At 30.1% G+C, this 20,332-nt stretch overlaps 3 protein-coding genes and 1 long non-coding RNA gene across 4 annotated transcripts; 3 read left to right on the top strand and 1 right to left on the bottom strand.

Annotated features, from left to right (window-relative positions):
- Positions 1-487: 487 nt before the first annotated feature.
- On the top strand, positions 488-2,781 carry LOC101491547 (pectinesterase-like). Its single transcript, XM_004495812.4, has 2 exons — positions 488-1,689; positions 1,768-2,781. The coding sequence occupies exons 1-2, from the start codon at positions 678-680 to the stop codon at positions 2,484-2,486; spliced, it is 1,731 nt and encodes a 576-aa protein (XP_004495869.1). The 5' UTR covers positions 488-677; the 3' UTR covers positions 2,487-2,781.
- Positions 2,782-5,848: 3,067 nt separating this feature from the next.
- LOC101491226 (pectinesterase/pectinesterase inhibitor-like) lies at positions 5,849-8,040 on the top strand. The gene is made up of 2 exons (XM_004495811.4): positions 5,849-6,872; positions 6,963-8,040. The coding sequence occupies exons 1-2, from the start codon at positions 5,849-5,851 to the stop codon at positions 7,652-7,654; spliced, it is 1,716 nt and encodes a 571-aa protein (XP_004495868.1). The 3' UTR covers positions 7,655-8,040.
- A 2,495-nt stretch (positions 8,041-10,535) lies between these two features.
- Positions 10,536-11,463, top strand: LOC101490703 (uncharacterized). The gene is made up of 2 exons (XR_012162805.1): positions 10,536-10,931; positions 11,083-11,463. It is a non-coding gene; the product is annotated as an uncharacterized lncRNA (long non-coding RNA).
- A 6,072-nt stretch (positions 11,464-17,535) lies between these two features.
- Positions 17,536-20,332, bottom strand: LOC101490152 (uncharacterized). Its single transcript, XM_004495808.4, has 4 exons — positions 20,030-20,332; positions 19,243-19,817; positions 18,364-18,879; positions 17,536-17,857 (listed from the first exon to the last, which is right to left on the bottom strand). Exons 1-4 carry the CDS (start codon positions 20,259-20,261, stop codon positions 17,693-17,695), a joined length of 1,488 nt encoding a protein of 495 aa, XP_004495865.3. The 5' UTR covers positions 20,262-20,332; the 3' UTR covers positions 17,536-17,692.

Genomic DNA, 20,332 nt, shown 5'->3' with positions numbered 1-20,332 from the left:
ATGAAATGTTGCTTATGACTATGTTTTTATATATTATAAATATAGATCAGTCATACTAACCGCAAATTTTGCTAGTTTATACATAAAAAAAAGTTGCAAATTTTGATTTGTATCAAGAATTACCATTAACTCCTTAAATTATCAAAATATAACACTATCCATAACACAAGTGATCCTTGCCATCTGAATTAACGGGAACAAGTCATTGAAGTTCATCAACGAATGATCGATCATGTATGTGGTTTTCCAACAATAAAGGACGACTTGAAAGAATATATATCCATAGACTAAAAATTTGTCCATGCCTCAACTATTTTTAGCCATCACAATGCAAGCTAACCTTGTCTACCACCAATTCATCACATAATTTTATCCTGAAAAATACCAATTCTTGCTTATTATAGGAAGAAATAACAGTGTCCTAATTATGATCTACATTTCTAAACACTCATTCATCTTAAGGTTGTCTTTCTCACATCTATTCTAGGACTAATAAAATAAAATAAAAAGAAGAAATTCCCATCCTATATAAGAACCTCAATATCCTTGTGGTTTTTTCTGTGCCTAATTATATATTTCTACTAATCAATCAGCCTCTCCATACACAAATTAAAACCAAATAAGGGGAGGAATAAAAAAATAAAAAAAGATCTGAAGAAGTTTAAAACAAAAAAGATATGAACGGAAAAGTGCTTGTTTCTGGTGTATCCATCATTCTTGTGGTGGGTGTTGCCATTGGAGTTGTAGTTGTTGTTAACAAAAAGGATAGTAGTGATCCTGAATTAGCAGCACATCAAAAAAATTTGAAATCCATTTGTCAAGTAACTGAAAATCCACAACTTTGTCATGACACTCTTAACTCTGTTAAACCCGCCAATTCCTCTGATCCAACAGCTTATTTTGCAGCTGCTGTTGCAGCAAGTGCGAAAAGCGTTATAGGTGCATTAAATATGAGTGATAGGTTAACAATTGAACATGGAGACAAAAATCCTGGTGTCCATATGGCCCTTGATGATTGCAAAGATTTAATGGAATTCGCTCTTGATAGTCTCGAAGCATCAGCTAATTTAGTTCGTGATAACCACATTCAAGCGATTCATGATCAAATACCTGACTTTAGGAATTGGTTGAGTGCTGTTATCTCCTACCAACAATCATGCACGGAAGGGTTTGATAGCGACACCAAAGGTGAGGACCAGGTGAAGGAACTCTTGAAAACAGAAAGTTTGGACCAAATGGAAAAACTTACTGGAATGACACTTGACATTGTAACTAGTATGACTCACATCCTCCAAACTTTCGACTTGAAAATGGATTTGAATCCAGCTTCTCGTCGTCTTTTGGATGTTAATGAACTAGATAACGAAGGATTGCCCACGTGGTTCTCAATTTCTGATCGTAAGTTATTGTCTAAGACAAACAACGGTGGAAATCCTCCACCAAACGTGGTTGTTGCTAAAGATGGTAGTGGTAAATTTAAAACAGTTAAAGAGGCTATTGATTCCTATCCTAAAGACTTCAAAGAAAGATACATTATATATGTTAAGGCTGGTGTCTACGACGAGTATATCACTATTCCCAAAAAGTCAATAAATATTCTTATGTATGGCGATGGTCCTACAAAGACCATCGTCACCGGTCACAAAAACTTTGTAGATGGTGTCAAGACGATGCAAACAGCCACATTTGGTAAGTTTTATATATATATATATTGGATCAATGAATTTAACTTGAATTGATCATGTGTTTATTATGTATTTATAACAGCAAATGTTGCAAATGGATTCATTGCAAAGTCAATGGCATTCGAGAACACAGCAGGACCAGAAAAACACCAAGCAGTAGCATTTAGAAACCAAGGAGACATGACAGCATTCTTTGATTGTGCAATGCACGGTTACCAAGACACATTATACGTTCAAACAAATCGACAATTCTACCGCAACTGTGAAATCTCTGGTACAGTGGACTTCATATTTGGTGCATCTCCAACGTTAATCCAAAACTCTAAAATCGTCATAAGAAAGCCAGGACCTAATCAATTCAACACAGTAACAGCGGACGGAACAAAGCAAAGAAGCATGGCTACAGGAATTGTACTCCAAAACTGTGAAATCGTTGCAGAAAGTGCTTTGCAACCGGTTAGATTTGAATTCAAATCATATTTGGGTAGGCCATGGAAAGAATATTCTAAGACAGTTGTTATGGAATCAAATATTGGTGATTTAATTCAACCAGAAGGATGGAGTGTTTGGGATGGAACTCAATTTCTTGACACATTGTATTATGCTGAATATGCTAATACTGGACCTGGTGCTGATGTTTCTAAAAGGGTTAACTGGAAAGGTTATCACCCTAATATTAATTCTAATGAAGCTGCACAATTTACTGCAGGACAATTCCTTAGAGCTGGACCAACTGGAAAAGCTGATGATTGGTTGAAGGCTACTGGTATTCCTTATACCATTGGCTTCACTAAAGCTTAATTCAGTTTCAACAAATTCATTTCAAGGGTTGGGAATTGGGAATTCATTTATTGTTAGTAGTTACAGGTGTGTACTTTTTATGTACACACAAGTTTGTTCAGTTAAGTACATAGAAAAAATTTACTAGCTTACATGTGTTGATTCTACTTTGAAGCTGGTCTCAATTTCAAGCTAGCTAGCTCAGGTGGAACCCTTTACATGTGATTTGTATGTATGGGAGAATTGTATGTGTACAGCTTATATGTTACTTGAAATTTTTTACTTTAATTCGTTTGTGAAAAAAATTATTTTGTAAGTGTTTCATCTACCCTATCCTTACTCAATTATAAGTTAAAATAATTAATTATATAATACAAGTTAAGAATAGTAGGTAAATTTATTTAATTTTTAATGTAATAAAAAAGTAATTTGTATTTTCAAAACTGTATATTTTCTTTTGAGTAAAATAAAAACCTTTAGGATAGAATTATATATGACTATCTTTTTTTTATACAAAGATTCTTAATATTAGATGATGATATAATTAGTATTCTATATAATCAAAGTGACTGAGTCAAAATAGTTAATGAGTTTTAGAGAATAGTGAATTATTCAGGAGAGCTTAAGTTTAAAGGAGAGCTTAAGTTTAAATTATATCTGAAATAATTATTTCTTAGACTTTACTTATCTCATCATTAATCTTTGAATGATTCTCTTTATAAAATGGAGATTTACAATAAAAATACACTATATATAGGTCTAGCAAAATGTACTCGTAATTAATAAAATATTATAAGCAAAAATAATTATATACACACTAATTAAGAATGTTATTTAACTTTATTTAATTTTTTTATATGTATAAACTAGTTTTTTATATATACATCAATTTTTTTATTCAACGCTCGTTTGTTACGGATTATAAAAAGAGATTTTGATATTTGATAATTTTAAGATTATTTGTTAGAGATTCTTAAAAATAGCAGAAGTTGTCTACGATGAAAATTAAATTTTTTAAATAAAAAAATCATTTATAAAAATAATTTTTATGATAAACTACTAAAAATAATTTTTCATTTGAAACAATTTTTAAGATTATTTTCAGTTTATGATTTTTTTTCAAAAGCTGTTATAAATTAAACAGATATAAGTGATTATGTTTTTGAAAACAAATGATTATTTTTTAAAGTTATGTTCTATTTTAACTGTAATTATAAGTTAGATTTATAAATTTGATAATTAATTGAGTTTGTTAAGAGATATTACGAAATATTTACTATATAAAAAATTTTATTTGTAAAATTTTATTCATTTAATAAACGAGATTATTTATAAATATTTTATTTTACTCTATTTTGATGTTAAAACAACAATGGTTTCTCAGGCCAGTTTTTTTTTTGTCCCTCATCTGTTGTTGGATATGCGGTAGTCGTCAGAGGAGTTTCTAAAATATAGATTTTTGAGAGAAAGCAATGGCTAATTACATTTGCGAAGTAAACTTGTCAAGATATTTGATTTTGGTTCAGCGGTGGTGATTATTAGAGGTTCGAATCCAAGGAAAGTTTTAAGTTTATTTGGATAGGCATGTGTGGTGTGTTAGACAAATACTAAAAGTTAATTATCTCGCTATTGTCTCATGTATATCTCTAGTTTCTCATTTTTTTATCTTATATATCTTCCCCTCTCTCCCCCTCTTATCTTTCTCTACTGGCTCTCTCTACACACTCTCTATACATTTTCATGTCACCCCCTCTCTTATATCTCTCTAGTCTCTCTCTTTCTCTCATTATCTCCTTCTTATCTCTCTTTACTATATATCTTGATTCTCTCTACATCATTTTTTCTCCTTCATCTCCTTATTAATGTTGGATTCTCTTGTTTGAAATAAAAATGTGCATGATGCTAATTTGCACCAACTAATATATATTTATATATATATATATATATATTATATACTATATATTTATATATATATATATATATATATATATTGTATATATTTCGACTGCTTCTACCCAAGATCGGATGAGTTTTGCCGATGAAAGAGGTTTTGAGTTGTCTAGTGGTTGGTCCTTTTGGACCTCGATTCTTTTTGATTTTCTAGGCATCACTCAAGTCTTGTTTTGAAGAAATTCTCTTGTTAGAAAATCCGGAATTGAGTTTTGATCTCTTTTAATAAATTCAATTTCAAAATAACAAATACTAAGGATTGCTTGTCATCTGGCAAAAATTTGTTTTGATGCAATGTTTTGAAAAATAGGTTAATGTATTAAGTCTCAGCCCTAGACCGTATTCGATTTCAGACTTAAAAAAAAAAACTATTATCAGAAAAAACGAATATTTTCTAAAAAGCAAAAGCAAAAGCTTCGGACACTTGTCTGTCTTCAATTTTACTTATTTAAAATAGTAAAGATGATTTTATCCAAATAAATAGGTATAGATTGTTAATGTGGTGTAGATTAACGACTTATAAAATAATAATTAAAAATAAAAGTTACAAAACTACAATTCAATTTTACTTATTTAAAATAATAAATAGTGATGTTTTTGTCCAAATAAAAATGTATAAGTTATTTACACCTTCTTAAAAAGAGGTGGATGTAAAGTACCAAGCCTTATATATATATATTTTATACATTTTATATGTGATGTGCATCGATCATCAAACATATTAAAGTATAAAAAGTTATCGTGTACAATTTTGTATTGATATACATTGTTCCGTCTAGTATTTATATTTTGTGAATTAAACACAATGAATGTGTGTAGGTCACACGACAAAGCTATATGCTGCACGGTAAAAAAAAAGAACAAAAGTTAAAAAGTAAAATTCTTACTATTTATGCCAAAATAGATATTTATTTTATTATAATTTACGAATCACGTAGTTTACCAAAAAAATAAAGATAAATTTCAGTTTGTTTTGATTTAGTGTGTCCTTCATATTTAAAATTTGATGACCAAAATAAAAAATGTGTAACACAAATAATTATCCGTCTAAGACGCCTCATACACAAAATAATTGAGCGGATGAAATTGTAATAAAAGTGATGGATAGCAAATGTGCATACGCATTGCCGATCAATTCCCTTAAGGATTGATGGTTAAACAATTTTTAGTATATCTGATAGAAACCAGAAGTCAATTTTCAAAGAAATGGTCAACGTATCCAAAAAACTAAACCTTGAACCATCCATATAAAACAAAAAAGTACTAGAAATGGTTCATCAAACAATGACCAATATTATCTCAAAACATCACTCCCAGAAATAGTAAGGAATTGAAAACCTCATTTTCATATCACATACTCATTGATAAAAAAAAGATATATAAAACCATTTAAAAGGTAAAATAAAGATTGCAAAAAGTAAGTTAATAAGAAAATGGAAAGAAAAGTTATAGTTTCAGCTGTTTCTGTGATTCTTGTAGTAGGTGTTGCCTTAGGTGTTGTTGCTCTTGTTCGAACATCAGGCCCAAGCGGTGAAACCGTTGTTCCCAGTGATGGAACCAATAACAACAACGATTTGAGTGCACATAATAAAGCTGTAACAGCAGTGTGCCAAAACAGCGATGACCATAAATTTTGTGTTGACACTCTTAGTGCTGTTAACACCTCAGACCCAAAAGATTACATAAAAAGTGTTGTCAAAAATACAATGGATAATGTGATCAAAGCATTTAACATGAGCGACAGACTCACAGTTGAAAATAGCAAAAACATTTCCAGCACAAAAATGGCCCTTGACGATTGCAAAGACTTGTTAGAATTCGCAATAGATGAATTACAAGCCTCCAATATTATGGTTAATGATAACGACATTCACAACGTTAATGACCGTGCATCAGAACTTAAAAACTGGTTAGGTGCTGTCATTGCCTACCAACAATCATGCCTTGACGGCTTTGACACCGACGGCGAAAAGAAGATTCAAGAACAGTTGCAAACAGACAGTTTGGATTATGTTGGAAAACTTACCGCGTTAGCACTTGATGTTGTGTCTGAGATTTCCAAAGTACTCATTGCATTTAACTTGGATTTGAAGGTTAATCCTGCTTCTCGTCGTCTTCTTGAGGTTGATCACGATGGTTACCCAACTTGGATGACTGCTGCTGATCGCAGGCTATTGGCTGATATGGATACAGGTCGTACTCCTAAACCTAATGTTGTTGTTGCCAAAGATGGAAGTGGCCAATTTAACACTGTTCTTGATGCCATTAACTCTTATCCTAAAGATCATGAAGGTAGATATGTTATCTACGTTAAGGCTGGTACCTACGATGAATACATTACCGTTGACAAGAAAAAGAAGAGAATTCTAATGTTTGGTGATGGCCCTACCAAGACTATCATCACTGGTAGTAAAAATTATGTAGATGGTTGGAAGACTATGAGAACTGCTACATTTTGTAAGTTCTTCTCCATTCATTTCACCTACTAATTATATTTTCAAAATTATATATATATATATTGAATTAAGATATTACTTGAATGTGCAGCTACTGTTGCAGAAGATTTTGTTGCAAAGTCAATGGCATTTGAGAACACAGCAGGAGCAAGCAAGCATCAAGCAGTAGCACTTCGCGTTCAAGGTGACAGATCAGTATTCTTCGACTGCGCCATAAGAGGTTATCAAGACACATTGTATGCACACGCCCACCGTCAATTCTATAGAAACTGTGAAATTTCAGGCACGATTGATTTCATTTTCGGGTACTCAACAACCTTAATACAAAGCTCCAAAATACTAGTGAGAAAACCAGGTCCAAATCAACAAACCATAGTGGTGGCTGATGGAACAGATCAAAAGAACATGCCAACAGGTGTAGTAATTCAGAATTGTGAGATCATGCCAGATGCATCATTGGAAGCTGATAGATTGACAGTGAGGTCTTATTTAGCGAGGCCATGGAAGGCTTATTCGAGAGCTATATTCATGGAAAATACAATTGGTGATTTAATTCAACCAGATGGATATCTTCCTTGGTCAGGAACACAATTCCTTGATACATGTTTCTTTGCTGAGTATGCTAACACTGGACTTGGTGCTAATTCTTCAGCAAGAGTTAAGTGGGGACATGGAGTTCTTACCAAAGAGGAAGCAATTAAATATACTGCTGATCAATGGCTCCAAGGTGGTGTATGGTTGCCAGCCACTGGCGTCCCCTTTGAACTTGGCTTCACTAAATGAAATCCACCATTGCATATATAACTAGACCATTATATAATATCTATTCGTCCTCCCAAAATATAAGCAAAAGTTCATCAAATAAAGTTGATGTAAATATATCAATTTTTTTGACATGTTTTTGCTTATAATTTTGGATACAATACTATATTGTAATTAGGTAAAACTTTAAACCTTAAATTATATGGATTATATCAAAAGAAGTAGAAACTACTGTAGGACCATTAGAGAATAAGACAAATATGGATACTAGGAATTAAATGTGATGCCACAAATATGTGGGCTTGAAATTTAAGTTGTATATATATTTGAAACCAGGTATATGTATGAATGCTTTTTGTATAGTATTGTAGTAGAAAAATAAAATTTACTTTATTCTAAGATTGAAATACTTGAACATGAGCCAGTGACATATTTATTTCTTTAGGATGCTGTGTCAAAGTCTTGGATAAGTCTGATATTTTTCACATGTGTACAAGTCAAAGATTGATATTTGAGGTGGATTCTAAATTTAAGTCATAAAAAATGAAAAAAATGACATCACTTTTAAATAGTTAATTGTTGCGGTATTATATATCTAACAAAACTTAAAAATATGTCAGCGTTTACTTTATAATTATTATTTGAGAGTTTTTTTTGTGTATATAATTCTATTTAACTTATGTGATTATTCATAATTGTATTCATACTAAGTGTAATTTTGAAAAAATCAAAATCAATCAAGTAATTAAGATCATTATTTTTTAAAAAGAAAAACAGTTTAAATAATGATTCTGTATTTGTTTAGACTTTGATTTATATCTTACAAAAAAAAAATTATAAAAATATCACTCTCAAATATCTAAGTCGCATCTTAATTTCCATTAAACTCCACCGGTTCTCAATGTATAGCCAGTTTATCACAAAAATGAGTATTGGTCAGATACCTTAACTATGTATATAGCTGTCATGGTTAAACTCAGGGATAGTTTAAAGTTTATGATTATTTGTTTTAAAGTTAAATTTATGGAAAATGAGGTTGAATTGATTTATTTCCTTGATAAAAACATATTTCATTTAAATTTGAAAACTAAAAAATATGTTATGTAATTCTTTTTTTTTTTAAATGTTAATATATGATCATCAATGATTGTGTTACTATTTTGATTATTGTCAATCACCATTTTAACTATCACCGACCACTATTCTATTGCTACAAATGTTGTCACACACCACTTTAATTACAACTTCTGACCACCACAATCACCGCCGACCTTTGATCACCATTATATGGTAGTCATTTGTTGGCTACCACCTCTAAATGTCATCAATTGGATGCAAATGAGATGAACAATAAATCCCCTTTAAGATACTTTGAAAAATTTTAATATAATTTTTACTAACACACAAAAAGTATCTAGTATATTATAAGATAATCTTTCTTATTCTTCACTCATGCATTAGAGAAGAATAAAATGATTTAGAATATAAAAAATAATGAGACAAAGTGGATAGTAATAGCAAAATTTCGTATTGTATTTTTTCCGAACACAATTGTTAAAAAAATAATGTCAGAAGAATAGATACAACTTTTAGTTCTGTTATTCAATTTGCAAAAATCTATATAAAAATAACATTCATAGTAAAAATATTTTTACTAAATAGTTGTAACAATCTGGTTGTTTATTTTTAGCACATTTTAGCGTAGTACCTGAGTTTGGATATGAGAAGTTATTCAATATCAATTTGAAAAACAACCACTGAACCAACAACCTGATTGTATCTATAAAAAAACGTATAAACTTACATATATTTATTAATATTTTAGAAATATCATCCAGCACAACTCTGGTTAGCACCAAACACCACCTCTATCTTCCACGGCTACTGCTGTCCACCATTTTGTCACCTCCAATAATCATCATTTTCAATCACTATCTTTAAAATTATTACTAAATAAATTGTAAATATAGAGTATATATATCTTTTTTAGCTTTTAAAATAAATAAAAAATAACGGAGGTAGCTAGAGGTGTTCAAGGTGTAAAAATCGAACTATGTTGAACTACATAAATGGTTTAGTTCAGTTATTGAAAACTACTTTTAAATTAATTTCAGTGCAGTTCTAAACCTATTTAAAATTGGTTTATAAATATAAACTACTTTAATATTTTGAACAAATTTTTAGTTAAAATCAATTTCAAAATAGTTATTTGAAAAAAGAATCTTGAAATTCTTTAGATAAAACAATTTTTTTTTTCAAAAAAGATAAATATAAAAAATTTTCTGATAAATTTTTTTTTTGAAAAAATAATTTTGAAATTCTTTTGGCAAAATTTTTTTGAGAAAAATAGATAAAAAAAAGTTTCAATTTTTTTAAAAAAAAACCAAATTTTTTTTAGAAAAAATATGTTTTTGATTTTTTCTCAAAACATTTGCAAGAAAAAAATAATTTTTTTTAAAGTTTCGATATTTTCTATATATCTTTTCGAGAAAAATAAATTTCAAAAATTTTATAAGAAAACTATCTTAATTGAGGTTAAAAAAAATTTAAAATTGTTAAACTGATTTTTGAATTAACTTTAATTAACTGAATTATTTTTTAATATGTTATTCAATATTTAAATGATTTGGTAAATCCAATTTATCAATATATTTCAATTAATCATATTTCACACCCCTACAGATAATGTGATTCCTATTTCAGAGAAAAACCGTGAGTATTGTCAAGATAATTCTAATATCTACTGATGGGGGGACTCTAATGCGTTAACAAGTTCCAAAATTGACTTTTTGTTTTTACTATTTTTGGAAACATGCTTATTTTTTTCTTCTTATTTTTAATTATTTTATATATTAATCGACTGAAAGAAAGTGATTTAATTAATAAACCTAAAATGAAAAAGAAAAAACCCAAAATAAACGCTATCTAATTATCTTATTATGTTCTTGTTTACTTCCCTGTGCTTTCTGCATCTTAGACTTTAATCAGACCCTACACCTTCGAAAGTGACCTAATTCCGGTTGGTGAGGTATCGAATCTATCAGAAAGATCAAGCATTGTTCAATCTTAACCACCAAAATTCACCTACTATCCGTGCAATAGATAATTTTTGGACAATTTCTGGCCTTGCTTCATCCATATGTTTCAAATATATTATCATTATGCATAAATATTTCAGGTATATAAATTTCCACATGAAGCATGCTCAAAAAAATCAAGGACCACATGACATCAATACCTTAAATAGGAAATAAAAAAATCTCGAGAGTCTAATTCTTACTAGAAAATGGATAGTGAGGTACTTAATTTTCTCTATTTTATTATATTATCATTTTACTGTTTTGGCCCAAAATAATCAACCTTTCATTATCATATATAAATTGAGTTTAATTTAATCTCATGTGGCCCTTTTAATGACGCCAAAGATAAGATGATTTTGATTTTTGCAGGTACTTGACTCCTCCAAGTATCACACAAGGGTGAAGACATAATACAACCCATTAATTCAAATAAGGTACTAATGAGATTCTCCAAAATTAGTATATTATTATTATTAGCATAATGTAATGTAATTGAATTTCCATCATTTTTAATCACCTCATAGAATCACAATTCTATGATGAAGAGTGACATGGATGAAATTCCAAAGGGGTTATGTGGGTGGAGTTGGAAGGAGAACAAATTGTTTGAGCTGGCTTTAGCTTTAGTAGATGAGAGGCATCCAGAAAGATGGGAGATGGTTGCAGCAATGGTTGGAGGAAAAAAGAGTGCAGGGGATGTTGAAGAACATTATGTGATACTTTTGGAGGATTTGGAGCTTATTGAATCTGGTAAACTTGATTATAAACTTGGAGAAGATCATCATACATGTGTTCTTGTTGACCTTACTAAGTCTTTATGCTTGTCTGATAATAATAATAATAATATTAATTGATGCTACCATGTGATGTAAACCCCTTCTTTTTGTTAATTTTGTCTTTATTCTCTCATTCATGGCTTGGTTTGGTGAATCTCTCTGTTGAACTCAGAAAATATGCAGCTGCAGCTTATCACTACTCAGATAACTTGCTGATCTTCTGTTCTCTATTCTTTTAGGCTCTTAATTTAGAATTTTAAATATATAATTATAAATTATAATGTATAACTATCAAATGAGTTTAAGCTCAGTTAGTTAAGTTAGTTAAGCAGTGTTGAGCTTGTGCGAGGGGCGAGTGTTTTATGATAAACATATTAGGAGATTAGTCTCATATTCGGTCAAAAATAAATCCTAATCTTTTCAAATTTCAAGCATTGCAAGAGTTGGAAATCTAGTTTATATCATAGCCTTAGAGAATAAAACTTTCTTACTTCATGCATAATCACTCAAAATGTGTCGGATGACTCGGACCACACTTTATTGTCCATATACTGCAAATTTCAACATATTTAACTAGAAGTGTTAGTGTTTTTAGTTGTTATTTTGTATGTGTGGAAAGTTGAACTCATGAATTTTTATTTTTTGAACTCATATGTTTCTCCCCTAAACCACCAAACCAGAACACGTGAAATTACAGAAAAAGTCTGATTTCAGTGTCCACTCTACTATAAAAATGTATAAGACAGTAGAAACTAGAATGAGTGAATGACAATTGACAGATGTATAACGATAAGGCATATAACCATACTTTTGCTTCACAATTATATATCGGATTATAGTTTTTCATTTAGTAATTAAAAACAGAATGAGATGTATATCAGTAGATGCTGGATTCATTGCATTTTAATTCAACACATTTTAAAACAAATCATATACTAGATAAATAAATGAACAAATAAAAGAGGAAAGGGACTAAGGAGTAATTGGAACAGAGCCAGGGAAGAGGCAGTGCATGAGTGGAACCATGACAGTTGTCTCCTCAATTCTGTCGATAGTTCCATCCATGCTCAGCCTGTTCCCTGTCTTTGTGCTGTCTCTAACAATTAATCTCAGCCCCCAACCTTTTCTACATCTAAATTACATCATCTTACCCCCTCTTTGTGTGAAATTAATCAGCTTCTCATCTAATAAGAAGGTTGCCTCATTGAACATTTGGGTTTTCAAATTACCATATGCATAAAATGCATTGTTGAATGAAGGTGTGATTCCGTTTGATTTCTATATGTAATAGGATAAGGAGGGAATGGTTTGTACTTTTTGCAGTACATATGCATGTACTAGGAAATTTTAGCTGTACTACTAACTCTCTCTTTTATTATGGTTCTGTGAGAGCAAAAGTGTACTGCTATCTGTGAGAACCAAAGTGTACTGCTTTCTATTAGCTCGTAGTACATTAAACCAGCCAATAAGTGTATCTTTGGTTTCAATTGTAGAAGAGTCAAAATCAACTCTTTAGTTGTAAAATTGGTTTTGGTGTTATAATTATAATTGATTTTTCTTCCAGAAGTTAAGATTTGTAGTTTTTGAATTATAACGTGATTTTTACATTATAATTTATTATTAAATTCACTTTTATACGAATATATTCAAACATAAATTATGTTACATTTAACTTACTTTTAATTAAAATTAAAATCAATTTTAATCATTGCTCCCTCTGTCCAAAAATAATTGTCACATTTGCACACAAAAATTGTCTCAAAAAAAATTATTGCTTTCCGTTTTTAATGCAACTTTAAATATTTATTTTCTAATTGTACCATCTAAATAATGTTGTGTGCATCATTCTAAGTTATTATGATAATGAAAATAAATCAATAGTTGATATAGATAGTTTAATAAAATCACCATTTTCTTTAATTTATTTATCATCTTTTCTTAATTTGTGTGATATGGTCAACTACAGCAATTATTTTGGGACTAGAAAATATAAAAATTCTCTCAAAATAAGTGTTGCTGTGTTTTTTAAAGTGGTATTGATTTTAATTATTTTTTCAGTTTTACTCCTAAATTAATACTTTTTGCAATAATAATAATAAATAGTAAAAAATGATTTTACAAAATTGGAAACATTTTTTCATTTTTTGATAATCTATGTCAAAAAATTAAGATGATACTTATTTTCATAGTTGACAAAATTAAAGTGATTGAAATATGCATATATCCATATATGTAATTTTGATGATGTTTCATTGATTGAATTTGTTTGTATGTCCTGGATCAAAGTAAATCTGAATAAAATAAACACAACAATTAGACAGGAAAATTAAATGTCGCACGTAAGTTGCGAGATAACAGAAAAATACAAAGAAAAATTAATATATGTGAGAATTATTTCATTAGGTAAAATGATAACAAAAAAATAATAGATATAGAGGGTGATTTCATATCCAAAAATGATCATAAATTACTCTTCTTCTATTATGAACTCTTCTGTTACGAAGAAGATGAAGACAAAAGAGAAATAAAGAGAAGATTGTAATGCCATGTTTTAATCAATGAAATTAAATAAATATTAATATCAATTTGATTTTTTATATATATTAAAAAAGTCCTACATGCTTTTAGAAGAACAAGAAGCTAATCTGCATCAAATGAAAAACATAATTCATTCCTCGATTTCTATTTATTACCAAAAGAGAATCAACAAAATTTATATATTTAAAAACTCAATATTTTAGAAAATATGCACCTCTACTAATGCAGGTGGGGTTCCAGAAGTGGACCTTGATCCAACCGAAAAATAATTGTTTGAAAAAGAAACTTTCTTTTGAAAAGTTCTATTAGGTTCTTAGTAGCAATTGGGAGTATATATCTTGTGCTATAAGTTGTTAATATCATTACACACTTACAACTGACTTCCTCTAGTCACATTATAAACAAAAATGAGACATCAAATTTTGATCCGTCTTATCAACTAAAATTAATTAATTTAATGTAAGTATTCCTAATATATCCTTATTTTAATAAAAATATTTAATTTCGATAGTTACGTGTTTGACATACAAATGAACAATTTAGTAAATTTAAATTATGTTTTATATAAAATTTAAAAAATTAATTATATTCAATAAAAAAATTAATAATCTAATAGTAATTATTACACATAAACAATTAAGTTTGGTGCAAAAGTCCAAACACGTGACCAATGTCGCTGAAAATTGTACACCAATATTTTGGATCTTGATTCACTAGTTAAACCTATACCCGCACAATGCACGGGTCAGTAAAAAAAACTTCATGCAAAAATTAACAATATTAATAAAAATATGGTAAATTTATATAATACAAATAACAAAAAATGAAAGTTATTTTTGTAGAATTTTTATTTACTTAAGACTTTGAAATACTTATTTTTAAACTATATTAGAAGTAGTATTTTTTCTTGACCTTCATCGTCAACCGTTAGATAATGTATGTCTAAATCTTTTTAACAAGTAAAATGACACCATACCTACTCAAACCCTATAATACTTACAGTTTTCTAATCATTTGATTTTTCTTATGAACATGCGTCTAGATGGAGTAGTGGAAGAGGCATGATAATATTCATTTAAGTTCATGAATCCTTTTTTTTTAGCCACACCAAAATATGCACATGGGTTAAAGATGTGTTAATATCCAATAACCTAAGACTCATGAACTTCTTGTGCTATTAATGCCAACACATGTGTCAATGAAGGTATAACATAAGTCATGTGTTTATACTATTAATTGTTGTCCAATCGTTAAGTGGCTATTATTTGTCTTTACTAATTTGTTACTCAACCTAAATGACATTGTATTCTATTACATTGGTAACTTAATAGATCACTAATATAGAATTTCTTTGCATCTAATGCATTGAGCCAAACAACTTATTTAATGAATGCAATGGTTTTAATAGTAGTCTAATGATCTTTTGTTAAGGAAAATGTTGTGCAGAATAACTGGTTAATCATTTCCACCGTGCGCATGTAAAGAACTTTGTGAAATTTTCTTCTGATTTAGCATTCATGAATAATTCTCCATAAGCAGTCGTTCTTTCATTAATCTTGTCGGATTGCACAAAACTGTCAAACAAATATTAATATGAATTAGACACTAAATCTGTGTGATCAATAAAACCATATATTATGCAATGTTTACAATGTATATTTGTTTGAATAATATAAAGTATAAACATACTTTTCGAATTATTCTAATGAAATGTTCGGATAAAAATTGTTGAAGACCATTGTGAATGAATGAGCAGGATAATTGAATGAAGGAAAATCAAATGGAAGGAACTCAAGACCAAATAACCTATACCAAACCGATGCATGTGTATATAGTAATATGCATATTCATTCTTTGTTGATTGTGTATATTATGAATTGATAAAATTAATTTAAGGAGTTGGGCAACAATTATACTTACCTAAAGGGTGAAAAGAGTGGACCAATGCTAATTAAGTGAGAATTTAAGTACATTATCAGTGAAGCAAAGAAATGTTATGTTTACTTTTTCGAGGGAGAAATATAATGGGCGAAGATTAATTATAATGAAATGTCGTGTAATATGTTATGAGTGAAGAACAACCAATAAATGAGTTGGACTATATGCAAATTTTTGAGGTAACTAAGTAAATTATGTATGTAATTATATTTGAAAGACCAGTATAATTAACATTGAACTGTTAATATAAATTTCCAATAAAGGAAAGCAGTGGAATTGTTCACTACTGTAATGAATAGACACATAAGTAGATATGAGTTGGCATCTAGAATGTTACATGAGTTATTATTAAATTAATTGTCATATTAGTTAATGAACAAAAGTTAATTATAACGAGAGTTCGTCTAATTCATTACGAGTGGAGAAAAACTAATAAATAAGTTGGATGGTATATACAAATTTTCGAAGTAATTTAATAATTAATGTTGAACGAATGATGTAAATTTCTTAAAAAAGAAGACCACGTGTCAACTTTAAACTTGTTTGTTAGAAATATGAATAAGCATTTATTTTAAATTTATGGAGAATTATATTCAAACACTTAAGTGTCATATTCATCTTCTCAAGTGAAATGCATTGATTGCATTTTTTAAATAATTTGTTTTTACGTCTAAATTCCAATAAGGCATTAATTATCACTTTCTTCGTATTAGACTTTAAACTAATTTGTTTTTACGTCTAAATTCCAATATTTGTAATAAGGCGTTCCTTCGGCAATATGGTCCGAACAAACATTAAGTACCTTCTACTAAAAAAAGGATGAATTGATGGCTCTTTTGTTATACATGACTTATTTGCATTTAGAAACCGTTGTCTGTTTTTCAATATTGATTAATGGTTATAAAAAAGTTGAGTTGTTTTCACGTTATTTTCTATTTTTAAAGATTCGCATGACTAAAATAAAAGCAAATATCATATAAATATGGATACCTTTTACATCATTTTCTTCATCATCCTCTCTATCCCAGCTGAAATAAGTATGGCCAACTGACCAAACTTCTAGCGTTGCGTTTAAGGTACTCGATAAAGCACTGGATTGGATTGATTGAGACTTGAGATAAGAAAACGTGCTTCTTTAACCTGGCCATTCGAATATGACTTTTTTTCTTTCTATTTCGACAAAGAATTTGATCCCTAAGCTTCAAAAAGTAGTTTCTACCAAGTTTAGCAAAATGACATCAAAGCCATAATTTTGTATAAATTTCAAAAAGTAGTTTCTATTATAAAAGTAGAAACTCATTCACCTCAATGAAAATTATCTTCAGCAGAAATAACATACCTTAATTACTTCAATATTTTTTCCAAGTACTAACAATAACTTATTGTCAACTGAAGTGATTTTTCATCACATCAATTTACAACACGCCTATCAATTTTTATCTATTTTCATATATTCAAATTTAATTGCTCTAAAATATCTATTTACTTAACTGAAATATGTCCATACCCGTAACCTCTAAAAAGTAAAAACAAAAAATTTATCTCATGACAAACAAAAAATCAAGAATGATTGAATCAAATAAATTCGTTGAAATCATTAACCTTGATTATCATAATTTATTATACTTTATTCCTCAGGATTTCTTTTGACAATGAGCATTTAGAAACCTGAACTTTTTGGATCACCTAATAATCCCAAAAGTTTAGTTTACTCTTTATTATCAATCCTATTTTCTTTCTACTTGAGTCACCAAGCTATTTCTTGGGTGTGTTAGAATAACATCATAGTCACTTAGAGTCCACTCTGCCACTTCATCTTTGTCACTAACAAATATCTCAGTACCAGTATCAATAGATGTCCATATTCTTTTGGCAGGAGTAGTACCCGGATCCTGCACAACAAAAATGAATTAAAATTTGTTAGACACATACGTGAGGGAAAAAAACCCCTGACACAGTTACTGAACTCGACCATGCAATCTAAATCAACAACTTAGTGAATGTTTAGTTTTGTGGCGAGATTGCAAAATCACATTGAGTCGCCGTGATTTTGCAAAAGCTACAAAGTGTAGTTTCTACAAAATCATAGTGGTTCACCGTGATTTTGCCATTTCTACTGCCAAACCAAACATGCACTTGGTGGATATTTGGTTTTCCGTTTGGATTGACATTTTGCAGAAATTATACTATGTAACTTTTGCAAAATCACAGTGACTTAAATTGTTTAAATATGTTGAATGAATGTGAAATCTGAACCAACTGATCTCAAATTAATGGTCAAAATTAATTACTATGTGTGATTATTACAGCATGTAATCCAGATCCTACAAATGAGCATGTGATGTAATGTGATGACTCATGAGTTTCCAATAAAAGAGTAGTAAATTAAATTACTGACCTGATAAAAGTAAAGCCTACTTGAAAGGCCACCAACATCAAGTTCCCAAGTCCTTGCATCACCAACCCAACCATCACCTTTTTTGGTGGGATAACCATACTCACCCCAAATAGGATGAGGCAACAACTGAACTATCTCTTGTGCTTGAGGATTACTATAAGGATCACAAGTGCTAACAGGTTGCTCCAAATGTTGAGCATTGCCTGGAGCACAGTAATAGTGATAAGCTGAATAAGGGAAATTTGCAGTGTCATTTCTGAATATTTTTTTGTCATCTGGAGTGATATGAAATGGTGGACAGTTTCCTAAACCTGTAGGGCTACACCAAGCTGGAGTTTCTGGATTGATGATCATTTCACTGTATCTAGTGACATCAGTGAGTACATCTCCATCACAAGGTGCACCATTGTTCTTCCAGCAACTTCCCATGTCTAGAAGGTAGAATTGGCTCTTGGATCCTCCACCTTTCTTGATATCTAAGGTTAACTTCACCTTAAAATTTGGTGATTCTAGAAGCTGAATTATAAAATGCAGATGGTTAATTTTGTCTAATTAAATTTGATACATTGAAGGAAATTAAAATACTTATTAATTTAACAGTTAATTAAACAAAATTGACCGGAAAAAGAAGTAAAGTGATAATGAGATAGAGTGTTTATTCAGAAGCATGACAGAGCCCAACAAATAGAAAAATAATTGAGAGAAAGATGGATTATTTGAAATTGATTGAATGAAAAAAGTTGATTCCAATAAGTGTAGGATAAACTTTATTATATAGTGATTCTAACTAAACTAACAAATCTTAATTAATATGTAGCTAATGCATTTGTCATTTGAAACATTGGATTGTGAAGGAAATGTTGAGAACTTTAGACTTACAGTTTTTAGCATTCCCCTAGTGTTATAATGGTAACCACCAGAGAATCCACTAGTTGCATCAGCTCTCAAGTAAAGCATCAACCAAGGGTATTTATTTGAAGTCTTAAGCTTATGTTTAAACAACCAACTTCCAACATTAACTTTCTTCTCCCAAACAACCTCATAAAAAGAGACATTACTATCAACTGCATCACAACCATAATCCAAATCATAAGTGCCATTAAATCCTCCTCTCATTACTCCACCTTTCAGCTTTGTCCATTGATGACACAAAATGGGTTGGTTCATGCACCCTGTTCCGAAACAAGGAAACCTTCCTGGACTAAAAGGAGGTACTTTTTGACCATCTTTAGGACATAACCCAGACCTAGTGTCATAATTTCCATTTTTTAGCATTATCATCCAAAATTGCCATGGCCTTGGAGTGTCTTCAACTTCACATAAAGAACCTAAATAAAGTTCCTTTTGAACAGCATAGAGGTCTGTGTTGTTGATGTATTCTGGTTTCAGACCAGGTAATGAATCCCCAACACCAAGTTTGTTATCATTTTCTGTTACCTTGTGAATCAATGAACCTGGCCAACCATCACTACCAGTTACAATTTCAACAAAATAAAACTAAAAATTGTAGAATTTTTTTAGCACTTATATAAAATTTAAGAGACTGGAATATAGTGAAGGGTGATTTCTTCAGGAAACCTGAGTTCAAATCCTGACTGAAATGATCTTTGATAAGTAAAAAAAGAGAGAGACTGTGTAATATGTTTTGTTATGTGATTTGGCTTACCTTCTGAAAGATCAAAACATTGAGCAGCTCTTGGGCTACCCATGTGAGGAGCTTGTTGGCCAACTTCATTGCAGAAATTCCAAGCTTCAAAGGCTACCCTTAGACTATCTCTTTGCATTCCTGGGTCTCCTACACCTGAGACATTGCTCTGACTCTCAGTTGTGGACACAAGAGATGCAACAAAAACAAATACATTTGACAACACAAACAACCTATGCAACTGTTTCTCCATTGCCCTTCTCCTCAAAGACAAATGAGCATGGTGGATACAGGGTCTAATGTTAGGAGTACTTTTTACTTGTA

Source organism: Cicer arietinum, chromosome 4 (assembly GCF_000331145.2).
Source record: "Cicer arietinum cultivar CDC Frontier isolate Library 1 chromosome 4, Cicar.CDCFrontier_v2.0, whole genome shotgun sequence".
Classification (NCBI taxonomy): Eukaryota; Viridiplantae; Streptophyta; class Magnoliopsida; order Fabales; family Fabaceae; genus Cicer; species Cicer arietinum.
This window is presented reverse-complemented; position numbering and strand designations above follow the sequence as displayed.